This window comes from Anguilla rostrata, chromosome 10 (assembly GCF_018555375.3).
Source record: "Anguilla rostrata isolate EN2019 chromosome 10, ASM1855537v3, whole genome shotgun sequence".
Taxonomy (NCBI): domain Eukaryota; kingdom Metazoa; phylum Chordata; class Actinopteri; order Anguilliformes; family Anguillidae; genus Anguilla; species Anguilla rostrata.
The window spans coordinates 33,812,089-33,825,233 of NC_057942.1; the positions used below are offsets into that span (position 1 = coordinate 33,812,089).

General features: G+C 45.2%; 1 protein-coding gene across 3 annotated transcripts in view; it reads left to right on the forward strand.

Moving 5' to 3' along the window:
- fras1 (Fraser extracellular matrix complex subunit 1) overlaps positions 1 to 13,145 on the forward strand; it is a 114,298-nt gene that overhangs the window by 87,954 nt on the left and 13,199 nt on the right. For all 3 annotated transcript variants that reach the window (XM_064296643.1, XM_064296645.1, XM_064296644.1), the window contains 16 exons: positions 1,431 to 1,593; positions 2,607 to 2,739; positions 3,155 to 3,345; positions 3,756 to 3,909; positions 4,689 to 4,952; positions 5,207 to 5,395; positions 5,713 to 5,832; positions 5,946 to 6,125; positions 7,603 to 7,727; positions 8,054 to 8,194; positions 8,709 to 8,936; positions 10,164 to 10,277; positions 10,605 to 10,755; positions 11,057 to 11,216; positions 11,667 to 11,835; positions 12,077 to 12,323. In XM_064296643.1, coding sequence (XP_064152713.1) covers positions 1,431 to 1,593; positions 2,607 to 2,739; positions 3,155 to 3,345; positions 3,756 to 3,909; positions 4,689 to 4,952; positions 5,207 to 5,395; positions 5,713 to 5,832; positions 5,946 to 6,125; positions 7,603 to 7,727; positions 8,054 to 8,194; positions 8,709 to 8,936; positions 10,164 to 10,277; positions 10,605 to 10,755; positions 11,057 to 11,216; positions 11,667 to 11,835; positions 12,077 to 12,323 — 2,729 coding nt within the window. The remainder of the gene's footprint in view (positions 1 to 1,430; positions 1,594 to 2,606; positions 2,740 to 3,154; positions 3,346 to 3,755; positions 3,910 to 4,688; positions 4,953 to 5,206; positions 5,396 to 5,712; positions 5,833 to 5,945; positions 6,126 to 7,602; positions 7,728 to 8,053; positions 8,195 to 8,708; positions 8,937 to 10,163; positions 10,278 to 10,604; positions 10,756 to 11,056; positions 11,217 to 11,666; positions 11,836 to 12,076; positions 12,324 to 13,145) is intronic.

A 13,145-nucleotide genomic window follows, 5' to 3' on the forward strand; every position in this document is an offset into this window, starting at 1 on the left:
CGCTCTGGAAATTGGTTCTTTGGGGCCTGCGCTAATGCCTGTGTCTGCTTGTCTCCCTTATCGTCTCGAGTGTTTTATTCGGAAGGAACTCGATTTGTTCCGGAGCTCTTCAGCTTCAGCCGGAACGCGCTGTGTCGAGGCTGAGAAAACGGCGTTGAATAGACTGGGCAAAGGTTGTGTCGGGTGGCCGTAGCTGAGCGCCGTTCGGTACGCCTCTGTTGGGACTGCTTGTCAGTCCCGGTGCTGAACGGGTCAATCTTAATGCGTTTATGCTGCCTCTGACAATGAATTAACAGATTAGTTCTATTTATTCTAAGCGTTCCGGTGGAGAGATGTAATGATGTGTCAAAGCAATTAGATAAAAAATCAAACATTACAGTGTTCTATTTCCTTAATGTGCTATTAGTTTACTTAATTGCTCTATAGACCTCAGCTGAAGAACATGAAGGACTAAAATGTTGTCCAGGGCAACGAGCAAATCTGAATGCTAGCTTCACATTGCTGGCTTGCTGTGGCAACAAGCTTGTCTGTGAAAAGAAACACTGTTTCTTTGAAAAAGTTATCTTGGGACATCTTGTGAAAGTGACTGCATCACTGACAGGTATGATGTAAGCACTCCAGTTGCTTTCAGGGTTTGTAATATCAAATGTTCATTAAAATGAGCTGGCAAAGTGCATCAGCTTAATATTAATAAAGACGTGTTGTGCCTGCTAGAATTTTTATATTGAAGTGTCTGTCAGAGAGGCCAAGGCAGCTGGGAGAATGCAGAAAACATAAAGTCCATCAAGTTGATTTCATAACAGTTTACAGAGAGAGAGAGACCAACATTCTACCCACATTTCAGCAGCTTCCTTTGCCCACAGATTAGAGGTGGACAATCCCGGTTCAGACAGTAAAAGTCTTCCCCAATATTTTGTATCAGTCACCTGGATTTGCTAATTAGCACAGTTATTCTGCAAGCAGGTGGAACTAATTAGTAAAATCAGCTGACTGAGTTCATAGATGGAAGACACACATGGCAGGACTTTTACTTTCTGACCCTTGGACTTTCCACCTCTGCAAGAAAGTGCTGATGAGGCATATACACAAATGCATGGGGAAATAAGCTGTATATTAAGTAAGTCAGTTCTGTGGTTTTAACTTTAATTCTCTTTGAATCGTTGGTTAAGGTATACTGTTTCAATTATATGAGCATGTGGACCAGAAACATACAATAAATTGTACATGTACAATAAAAGTGGAAGGCTCAGCCAAAGCATGGGCCCGTGTGCCTGTCTATCTCTGTGTAAAACATTATGTGCTAGATGTTTTGGGTTTTGAAGCTTTGTCATTGCAAGACATAAGGCTTCATTGCATTTGCAGGTTCTTTTGCTTTTTATATTGTCAGAGTGGATGCGCTCAAGAACCTTCTTCCTCATCTGTCCCCGCAGGTACATCACTTCCTTTGAAACGGGGAGCCAGCCAGTCACGGACATCTTCCATTTCATCGTCTATGACGGGGAGAACAATCGCCTTGACAACCAGATGTGCACCATCACTATCACATCTGTGCAAAAGCAGCCGCCTGTGGTGACAGTTCGTAGCGGCATCAAGGTGGGTCTCAGCAGGGTGGCCCATCTACCCAGGGCACTACGTCAGTGTCAATATCAGGGGTTATGAAATGGCTGATGGGGTGTCTGGTTCTTAGCCTTGAAAAGTCATGAGATGTTACTCAAGCAGTTCTGGCACAGTGAAGATGATGTTGGCCAGTTATTGCTGTTGTGTAAATAATTGTTCTGATTTAATTACAGGTGGAGTTCACTGTAAAAGTATTGGGACAGTGACACATAGGGGCTGTAATTCCCACGAGAATCATTTGATAGGGATGTAAATACCCTCAAATTCAAGCTGACAGTCTGCACTTCAACCTCATATTCATTGTTTTATTTCTCATGCAATGTGCTGGATTATGTGCCAAAACAACAAAAAATTGTTTCACTGTCCAGATACGTTTGAATTTATCTGTGTATGCATGACTAATCTAACCAAGTTAAATGGATATTAGTTGTAACCCATGTGCCACTAATAAGCGTGCTTGTCGTATGGGTCATTTAGATTCAGCCTATTCACCCGTGCGTACATACTTCTGGTGACAACCATGCACTGCAGTGAAATACATATGCATAGACCTTGAGAAACGAGCAGAGAGAGAACACCGCCAATTACTGCCATGTCCTGTTGCATAATGAGAAAGGCTGACCGTATTCTTATTGAGCGGGTGCGACGCTCGCTGGTTTCCGTTTGTCAGATATAGGGCATGCATTATCTCAGGTCAGACCATGGTTGTGTCCCGGGTTGATTTCAGATCTGACACATTGTCAATAAGAGAGGCTAGGCACCTGGTATGAATATCGCTTACATGCAATGTACTGGTGTGGTATAAAACATAAAGTGTAGAGGTACTTAGATTACAATAAATGCAGTGAAACTCCTTTACGAATGGTCATAGATGTCACATATAGTGCATTTTAAAGGCATGGCATGTAAGTAGATGCTTCCCATCATACAAAGAAAACACATGAAATGTATTTAAAGCCCGCCCGACTTTTTATGCTCCGTTTTTACAGGTACAGGAAGGAGGGAGAGTGCAGATCTCGGCCAATCACATTATAGCAGCAGACCCAGACACTCCTATGAAGGAGCTCCTGGTGTGGCTGATCAGCCCGCCCAAGTACGGCTTTATTGAGAACACAAAGCCAGGTCAGTCTGGAGGCAGCGTTTGAATGAACCAATCATCACGTCAGCAGTACAGACTGACACATCAGCAGCTTGTCTTGAATAGGACATTCAAATCACAGGCTCCACACTGCAAGCTTTTGAGAAGCTCATTAGCCTTGATTTAGTCAACATATATCTTTGACTATGACTATAATTAAATGCGAGTGTGAAATTTAGTTTTCACCGAATCTGATTGCTGGTTCTGCAATACCCAAAAATCTAATTGCAAAACTGTTGAAAACAAATCACTAGCATTCATTTTTAAGTGATAATGAAGGACAAATCATTGTTGATTAATTCAAGACATTACTTTGCATTGGACACTTCGGCTGCAAGGTTTTTTCGTCGGTTCCCATTGGCTGAATGTTCTTTTTTCGTGTCTCCTTGCCAACCGCAGGCAGGTCGACAGGTGGGGCCCGGGTCATCAGCCCCGATGTCCCCTTCTCCGTGGAGGACCTCACGGCCGACCATATCTTTTACGTCCAGAACGTCCACCAGAGGGTCGGCCACTACCAGGATGAGTTCAGCTTCTACATCAGCGATGGGTCGAGCCAGACAGAGGCCTTCAATGTCAACATTGACATCCAGGTTCTGTGGGCTCTAATGCTTTATTTTCTTTGCCATCTAGAACTCTCTTTCTCTTTCACTCTTTCATCAATCAAAACTTCTCAAGGCAATTAAGCAAATAATAGATTTAGCGATTTTTTTGTGTATTGAGTAGCACTTTCTCTGAATAGTGGCCTTGAGTGAAAATAGCCATATCGCCATATACCATAAAAATGTCAAGATTAAACATTGTCATGACTGTGCATTGTCCACAATTTGACAACTTTACACAAGCTCAATATTTTTGGCTACTTATGCAAGATTGCAAATTCTGTGACTGACTGCATTACATAAAAATATAGTAAGCATTTGAAAACATTAACGATCATGAATGTTTGTTGCCTGGATGCTGTACCACCAGTGAAAATGAACACCACCATTATTTTAAACAGGGAAAGCAAGAAAAATTCCCCATAATTTCCGTCAACAACATCCACGTGGAGGAGAACTCGGGCGTGGTCATCACCAACTCCTCTCTGGCCGTGCTGGACCACGACACTCCCGAGAACGAGATCGTCCTGACTGTCACCAAGAAGCCGTCCTACGGTGCGTCTCGGACGTGCGGCGTGTTACCGCCCGGCCTGGTCCACACTTACACTTTGACCGTTGTTTCCTTTAATGGGTGGACCCTTGCTTTCCCTTCAGATGATGCATGTGTGTGACGCCGTGCTGTGCTATCAAGCTGATCGGTACCTGAAAGGCAGGGCTGCCAAACCATGTTCCTGGGGCTCTACCATCCCGTAGTTTTTCATTCTAACCCTAACAAAGCACTCCTCATTCAACAGCTAGAGAATTGTGTTGAGCTGCTAACTTGTAGAACCATGTGTGCCCAATTAGGGTTGAAATAAAAACCTGCAAGGTCCAGTAGATCTCCTCTAAGGTCATCTTGGAGTTGTTGAGCTGTTGCTTGGATAAATGTTTCATTTTCAGCAGCTGATGAAAATGGGAAAACAAAAGGATTGGTGTTTTTACACGGAGATAAAAAAAGGAATCAATACAATACATCGGTTGAAACAAGTGTTCTTTTACCACTGTCTGGTCAATGGACTTCTGGTGTTGCACTTCAGTTTTTATTTGTCTGTGTTGAATTTGAGAGTCTAAATTGCCCCTAGGTATGAGTGTGTGTGTGTGAGTAAATGGTGTGTGTGCCCTGCGATGGACTGGCGAACTGTCCCGGGTGAATTCCTGCCTCTTGCCCAATGCATGCTGGGATAGGCTCCAGCACCTCCCTTGACCCTGGCCAGGAATAAGCGGACATAGATAATGGACGAATGTATCAATGTTATTTTTGTGTAAAGAAGCGTTTCCATGGTTACCCTCCACAGGAAAACTGCGGAGGCGCCAGTTCTACTCTCAGCCCCTGGAGAACGGGCGCGTCCTGGCCCAGGGGTCCACCTTCACCTACCAGGACGTCCTGGACGAGCTGCTGGTGTACACGCCGGACAGCCTGAGCGTGGGGACGGACGAGGTGCGCTTCTCCGTGACGGACGGGGTGCACACAGAGACGGGGCGGCTGGAGTTCACCATGGACACCAAGAAGAGCGAGGGCCCGCGGCTCACCATCAACAGAGGCCTCCAGCTCGCCGCAGGTCAGAGGAAGCGATGGCCTCACCGTCCGCAGCCGAGCATCGGCCAATGGGACGGATGCATTGTTCCGGATCGGTTTCATTTTCCTTGTCATGGAAGCATTGCATATTCTTCAGTTTGGTTTTCATTTTTCACGCTGTGTTAGGCATTTTTGAGTTTGATCATGAGGCACTGTACAAAAAAATTATTATTGACATTATTAATTGTGGTTTCTTAGAGGTTTGCTTTAGATGTTTGTGGTGTGTGTTCTGTTTAGGGTCCACATCTAAAATCACCGACCAGAATCTTAAAGGGACGGACATGGACTCGGACAACTCGAAGCTGCGATATGTCATGACCAAAGACCCCTCCGTGGGGAGACTCCAGATGTCCAAGGGCAGAGACATGGTCCAGATCTCCATTAAAGGGCCTGTAAAGAGCTTCACACAGGACGACATCAACAAAGGTTTCATTTATTCATCTGTACTCATGAATCTTTTAGCCTGAGCTCAACAGCGGTGTTCAGAGTGGTTCTGCACAGCCAGTGATGGTCATAGATTGTCCATCAGATGTCAGTTTACCCCATATGTTTGGCTCAGGATAAGTGCTTTGTTTAAAAAAACCCCACAATGAAGCAGTCATTGAGTCATTAAAGAGAATATGAATTTGTTTCTTCAGAAATAACTATTATCAGTTCAGCCATGAAGAACTCCCAGCAATGGACCCTTAATTAGTGATTCTGGACTAAAAATATCCATTTCTGAAGGATGTTTTTCCCCTCAGGGTTTGTGGAATACCAACATGAGAAGGGAGAGAAAGGAGGCAGCTTTCCGTTTAAGTTCAACCTTGTGGATCCCGAAGGAAACAAACTTATCGACCAATCTTTCTTCATCAGCGTGCTCGGTACGTTAGCCTTCGTGGCGCAGTGCGTTGTTTTAGGCAGACTGGATAGTGACAAAGAGACAAATGTTTCCTCTGTTGACCTCTGACCTTTCATCCGTCCGTCCCATCCCCAGAGGACAAGCTGCCCCCGTCGGTGGTGGTGAACAAGGGCCTGGTTCTGGATGAGAACTCGGTGAAGAAGATCACCACGCTCCAACTGTCTGCCACCGATCAGGACAGCGAGCCGAGTGAACTGGTGTTCCGCATCACCAAGCAGACCCAGCTGGGCCACCTGGAGCTCGCAGCCTCCCCCGGTATGCTGCTGTTACCGTTCTCTCACATACACACACATTCACACGCAAATGCACACACACACCACAAGCAGCACACACACACACGACCGATCACAACGACACCTCCACACACACACATTTTCATGCTTATGAACACAAACACACGCATGCACACACACACACACACACACGCATGCACACACACACACACCGATACACAGACTCACACACACACATTTTCATGCTTATGAACACAAGCACATGCATTCACAACCATCTGCGTACACATAAACGCACGCACGTGTGCCCACACATACACACACACACCGACTCACTCACACATTCTTGTTCACCTCTTCCATCATCAACCCATCTCAGTAATTTCCTCAAAAGTCCCTAATTACCTTGAAAGAAACATACGCTGTAAACATGCCATAGCTGATGTTCCTATTTGCAGAGACATAGCTGCATCTCCTTCTAATTGTGTTTCCCTGTTGGGGGGGGGATCCCTGTAGAAATATGTCTGTAGAAATCAATTTAATCAATTTATAACTCTCAAGGTGAAACGCTTTGCGGAAATGATGTGGATATCCACCACAGGACCTCTGATACGCCGGTATAATTTTAATGAAGAGTGTCTCAGTGGGTATTTTGCTGGAGGAAATTAGCATATTTTTCCCACTAGCACTTACCCTCGTGGCTTTAGCGTTTCTGGCAAGAAAATGAAAGCAGGACGGGTGGCATGGCGGTGCTGCTCAGATTAGCTGTGCTTTCTCTAAAATCTCCAGACGCCTCCTGAGAGAGGAAACCAACAGGGCTCTCGGCCACGGGCAGTCCTCCGTGACCAAATCCCATGTTGAGAAGCAGGGTTCGGCATGTCAGCTTTGAACCTAAATATGATTACACTCCAGCTGCTTAACTGCACAGATCCTGCAGTGCCTCGAGAATTAGGCCTATGTATAATGTATTATGTGTAATGGTCTAATTACGCCTTTCATTCACTCAAGACCTGTTTCGAATACCCGGATAGCCGCAGTGCACTTTGCCCTGATCTATGAGTTCCAAATTTAGCTAACATGGCGCAAAAGTTTTTAATGTTTTAGAAAGCCAATAAGGGGGCAAAAAGTTAAGGAAGCAGAAGTAAATTTGCTGAAATTTATTTCTCAAAGTTGAGGAGTAAGCTTGTTGACTTTCTTTTTCACAGGGGATTCTGTTAAGCTCTCAGTCAAACTGATCAGTGTGCCCTGCTGTCATTAGTCAGATTGGCTCAATATAACCACAGAAGGGCTTAGTCCTTATCTTTGAGTTATGAAGTAGTGCATTTTGTTTTTCAATTTTAACGATATTTTTTGCTTCTTTGGAAATTAATGTCTTTTTAACTTTACGTAACATTTAAGAGGAATTCGCTGCATTTTTAATTGGTTGCCAGATGAGATGTGTCCCTCGGGCGGCGTTAATATGTTATGTAACCGTAATACGGGCAATCTTCGCGTTTCAGGGACGCGGATCAGCACTTTCACCCAGGCTGACCTGGCGTCCCGCGGCGTCCAGTACGTCCACACCAGCGAGGAGGAGAAGCACGCCGACGACTTCACCTTCGCCGTGTCCGACGGCGCAAACGAGGTAGGCCTGCCGCATTTCTGAGGAGCGCTAACGAGAGGGCGAAGTGCAAACGAGCTAACGCATTCGCCCCTTCGACTCTCCGGCCAATCAGAGGGCCACCTCCAGCCCAGGGGGTCTAACCCCACCTCAGCTGTGGCCCTTTGCTCTCTGTGTACGTGCAACAGTTCTTTTTGGGAGGTTGTGCATAGTATTATCCTCAATTTCCGCACACGCTCTGTCTCATGCTTGTGTTTTTCTGTGAGGGGGGGCTACTCCTTATCAGTCTTGCACACGCTCAGTGCAGGAAGAGGGGGAATTTATTTAGCCCTTTTCTATGTGTCACGCAGGTCTCCCAGACTTTCTACATCACCATCCGCCCTGTGGACGATTCCCTGCCGCTGCTCAAGGTTCCCGGGATGCGGGTACAGGAAGGCGTGAGGAAGACCATCACGGAGTTTGAGCTGAAGGCCACCGATTTGGACACAGAGGTGGGGTCCACAGGCAAAGCAGAGATCTTTTTTTCGTCTAGACTGCAGCTGCACTGAAAAAATAAATAAATAAATTCTGTGATTACCCCGGCAGGCTTTTTTTTTCCTTTTTCGTCTTCTAAAAAAACGAATCAGTGTTTAATTTGAGATGAGATCACTTCAATCAAGATTCTGCCAAGATTGTCCCGACTGCGATGGAGATGCATTTACTGTAATGGTTTGAACGATAAAGTAAGGGACAGGGTTTTTATAGTGTTTACTCGGGTTGTTGGCTTCCGAGATTGCGCCAGTCTTTAAAATTTTATTATATTATTTCCCTTGAAATTGATTGCTGTTGTGACATGACTGAAGTGGAGGCCATTTTGTGTGGAAAAAAAAAGACCAGCAGAAAGCAGCACCAAGTGAAAACTTGGGTGTGAGTTATGATCTGTGGTTGACCCCCGTGTCACCGGTCGCAGGTGTTTTATTGCGAGAATGCCCCGGGTCATCTGTCGACCCCCCTTTTCCTCTCCAGGAGGACTCGATCACCTTCACGGTGGTGCAGGCCCCACGTCACGGCACCATCGAGCGCACCAACAACGGCCAGCACTACCGGCAGACCAGCACCTTCACCATGGACGACATCTACCAGAACCGCATCAGCTACAACCACGACGGCAGCAACTCGCTCAAGGACCGCTTCTCCTTCACCGTGGCCGACGGCACCAACATGTTCTTCATGGTGGAGGAGGGAGGCAAGGAGGTGAGAGGAAACCGTAAAAGGGGAGGAGTCGCATACGCGATTGGTCCAAATTCCCAACGTTGTATACCCTCTGTCCTTCATACATTAAAAAAAAAAACTTTTTTCAGACTTTAATTAAATGGAAAGGTTGACCTGTTGTACATGCTAGTAACATATCATGAATTTTATCTGAAACTGTCAGATTTTTTAAACGATTTATGTATAACTGGTACCAACAGGGACCTTGCTTGTTTCGACCTTAAAATGAAGCTGGGTTAGATTAAAAGGTTGACCTTCTATAATGAATCATATAAATGAGTACTTAGAAAGCAACACAAGCTTACTTTTTAAGGTGGAACTAAATTGAGCGTGCATTGGTTGCAATTTGGAATTTCATTCGACCTTCAAAAGAAAGCGTGTATTGCTTTGTAATTACTCATTTTTTGTTAGCTTTACCTTGTATCTCATATAGCTTTGCAGAGTAATTAGCTGTATGTTAGTTGTACCTTAAAATGAAAATTATGTGGCTTAGAAATTTGTCATTTTCATTCATCATACGTTATAATGAGGTTTTTATGATTTTGTAATTAGTCACTTCTGTTGTACATTGAGATGGCACCTGTATGGCTTTTAAATGGGCCGTTTCTGTTAGCTGTGCCTTAGAATAAAGCTGGAATGATTCAGTAATTAGTCATCGCTCAGCTGTCCCATTAAAATCTTTCATTATTTTGTAATTACTCATTTCTGTTACTTGTATTTTAAAATGAAGCCTGTAAGGCTTTGTAATTAGTTCCTGGCAGGTGTGTGAAGGCTTCATTCTGCTATTGTTCAGCTGATCCCTCTCGCTTTGTGTGTGGGTGCCCGACTAAGAGCACCTTTCACAATGAACGAATGTCACTGCCAGCTGTACTTAAGTTTGGGGTCAGCCTTTTCACTTTTAATGCCACGCGATCTGGCTGCGGCCGTAGTTTTTTCTCCAGCGGGACCTTCGCCACGTTCTCACATAGTCTGACAGCCGAAATTTTCTGAACCGTCGGCGGCATTCAAAGTGCTTTGTCGTGTTTAAGATACGTTTACAATGGTTACCGCTCTAACAAACGCCGCTGAGACCCCGGTCATAAAACGGGATATTGTGCGAGCATTTAGGTGACAGCGGAAGTCATGTCTTTAGTTACCAAGTTACAGGGAGATGAAAGGATTTGCTCAGTCGGTGTTTGCTGAACACCTGCTTCCTGTGTCGCGTCGCAGATCGTGACCGCCGCTCCGCAGAAGTTTAAGATTGACATTCTTCCGGTCGATGACGGCACTCCTCGTATTGTCACCAACCTTGGGCTGCAGTGGCTCGAGTATATGGATAATAAGGTAATGGTGATTTCATTCAGAGCACCTTGCACATTGTGTTTCATTTACTCATTTTTAAAAATCTATTACTAGTGAAATAAATGTGTTCACGGTTTAATGATTATCATTATTAGAAACATTAGCTTTGGAGTGTTTTTCTAAATAAGAAAGATCCCCAGATTTCATAAATTGTCCATGGAATGACTTGAATATGAATGTGGTGGTTACTGTCCTATAAATTTACTAGTTTACAGTGTTACACTGGCTCCCCCTCCTGGACAGTATAGGTTACTATTGAAAATGCAGCCTAACAAAAAGAACAACATTCACAAGAGTTTTTGGTCCCAGGCCACCAACCTGATCTCGAAGAAGGAGCTTCTCACAATGGACCCTGATACCGACGATGGTCAGCTGGTGTACGAGGTCACGGTCGAGCCCAAGCTCGGCTTCTTGGAAACCAAACTCAAACCTGGCACTCCTATCACCACCTTCACACAAGGTATCTGAGACAGGAGTGTCCTCAGGAATGCCTCAGAAAAAGGCATTAGCCACAATGACAGCATGCTAGCACCTTCACTGTAGTCTGTTTACAGAATATTCTCGTTTATGTTTTTTGAAAAATACAACTGTGGGCCATAAAGAATGTGCTGGCTGCACATAAAAGAAGACCAGCATTTATTCCGAAGCTATCCACAGCTGTTGCCCTGCTCTCTTCTCACTACTAAATTTCACTACTAAATCTTGCGACTGAAATTGCATACGCTGGATGAATGAATTAATTCTGAACCTTTGCCTTGCAGCGGACATTAATCTGGGGCTGATTCGCTACGTCCTCAACGAGAACAGCATCCAGGAGACCATGGACAACTTCAAGTTCCTTGTGAAGGACAGCAAGCCGAATGTGGTCAGCGACAACGTGTTCCACATCCAGTGGTCTCTCATCAGCTTTGAACACAAGAGGTTAGCGTTCCAAGCACTTAGGCTGCATTGACTTAACATTACCGTGATGCACACTAGATGTGCATTATTTTGGAGTTATTGGAGAGTATGAGAAATGTTACTGTTATGTGCTTTTAATTCCTTCTGAACTGAAGTCATGTTTAATTGTAACCTCTCTGCTGTACCAACACTGTTCAGCCAGCACAGTGCTCAGGGTCTCAAAAAGACATTCTATCTACTTTACAGATATTCAACTTGGTGTGCTTTATTTTCCATCTCACATTTCCAAAGCTGAAAGCATTCTGTTATGAATATTCATGAAAGGGTGTGGCCACAGACAGACGGAAGCCCCAGCACATAGTGGACAGAAATTCCAGCAGAGTTGAATATGGTGTATAGAACATCTTTGGTAAAAGTCTCACACCGTTGGCATGTTTGGGCCCTGATGCGTTATATTCCGTGTGCCCTCAGTTACAATGTAAGCGAGAAGGCGGGCACCGTGGCAGTGACGGTCAAGAGGACGGGCAACCTCAACCAATACGCCATCGTGCTGTGCCGAACCGAACAGGGCTCCGCCACGTCCACTTCTAACGTCGGCTCCAAACCGGGGCAGCAGGACTATGTGGAGTACGCTGGACAGGTAGAGCGCCTCCACCTGTAACATGTGACAAATGTCGAAACTAGAGATGCATGGGGTGTATAGGCAATCTTTCATATTGTTTTTTTTCTTTAATCATACCTGATGCGGTAGTAGACATCCAAGCATCAGAGACCATGTAAAATGCTTTGGGGGAAAAAATTATTGCTAATGTCGATTGGGTGCTGAAATGACATCTCTCCTTCACTTAAAAATGTCGCTTAAATGGTCTTCTTCGCTTCAGGTGCAGTTTGACGAGCGAGAGGACACCAAGGTGTGCACCATCGTCATCAACGACGACCAGGTGTTCGAGGACATTGAGAGCTTCAACGTGGAGCTGAGCATGCCCGTCTACGCTCTGCTGGGCCAGGTGACCCGAGCCAAGGTCTACATCAACGACACCGAGGACGAGCCCACCCTGCAGTTCGACAAGAAGACCTACCACGTCAACGAGAGCACCGGCTTCATCTTCGCCCCCATCGAGAGGAAGGGTGGGTACCTGCGGGCTCGGAGGGACAGGTTCCATCTAATCCCAAACTCTGATCGCAAGTTATAGAGTCTCGACGTTTACACGGTTACACAAATCACAAACTACAATTGATGGATCTCATTTTAGCTTGAAGTTACTGCACCTACTGGCTCTGAGGGGCAAGTCCCATCTAACCCCAAACTCCGATTGCAAATTATAGAGCCTGGGCTTTTACATGGTTACACAAATTACAAACTACAAATTATGAATCTCAGTTAATTAGATATTTTTCTTAGTTCTTTATATCCATTTACATTCTTACATCACATTCTCTATGTTTGGAGAGACAGGTGAAGTTTTTATTTTATTTCTATGTCCATGCTTCCCTCTACTGCAGCATCCTGCAGCATCACAAGCATATCTGTATGTATCCTGCTGTTTTATAGCGCTGCTGCTAGGACTAAAGACTGGGAAGATGCGTATTATGCAAAGCTGTCAAAATCCACTAGCGCACACTGAGGAGACGCTGCGGCAGAGATGATGTATCTTTAATGATGCCGTTCAAAGTAGACCGCGCACTGTGCGCTTTCCTTTTCCAAATGCAGGCCTATTCCCTGCGATCGAATCAAACAGTGGGAGGCATCATCCCTCCGCGGTCTTTTTTTCCCTCGCTAAATGCGGCGTTCGGTTACACTCCGATGACTGAACGCGTTAGGTACGGCTCGCCTGCAGGAACTGGGAATTCCTTTTTTGCACACATTCCCCCTGCTTCCTAAGCCGAACGCTTTGAAGAGCTCGCCGTCTCCATTATGCAGTCCTCCTGTGAGCCGTTTGTAAACGGTTA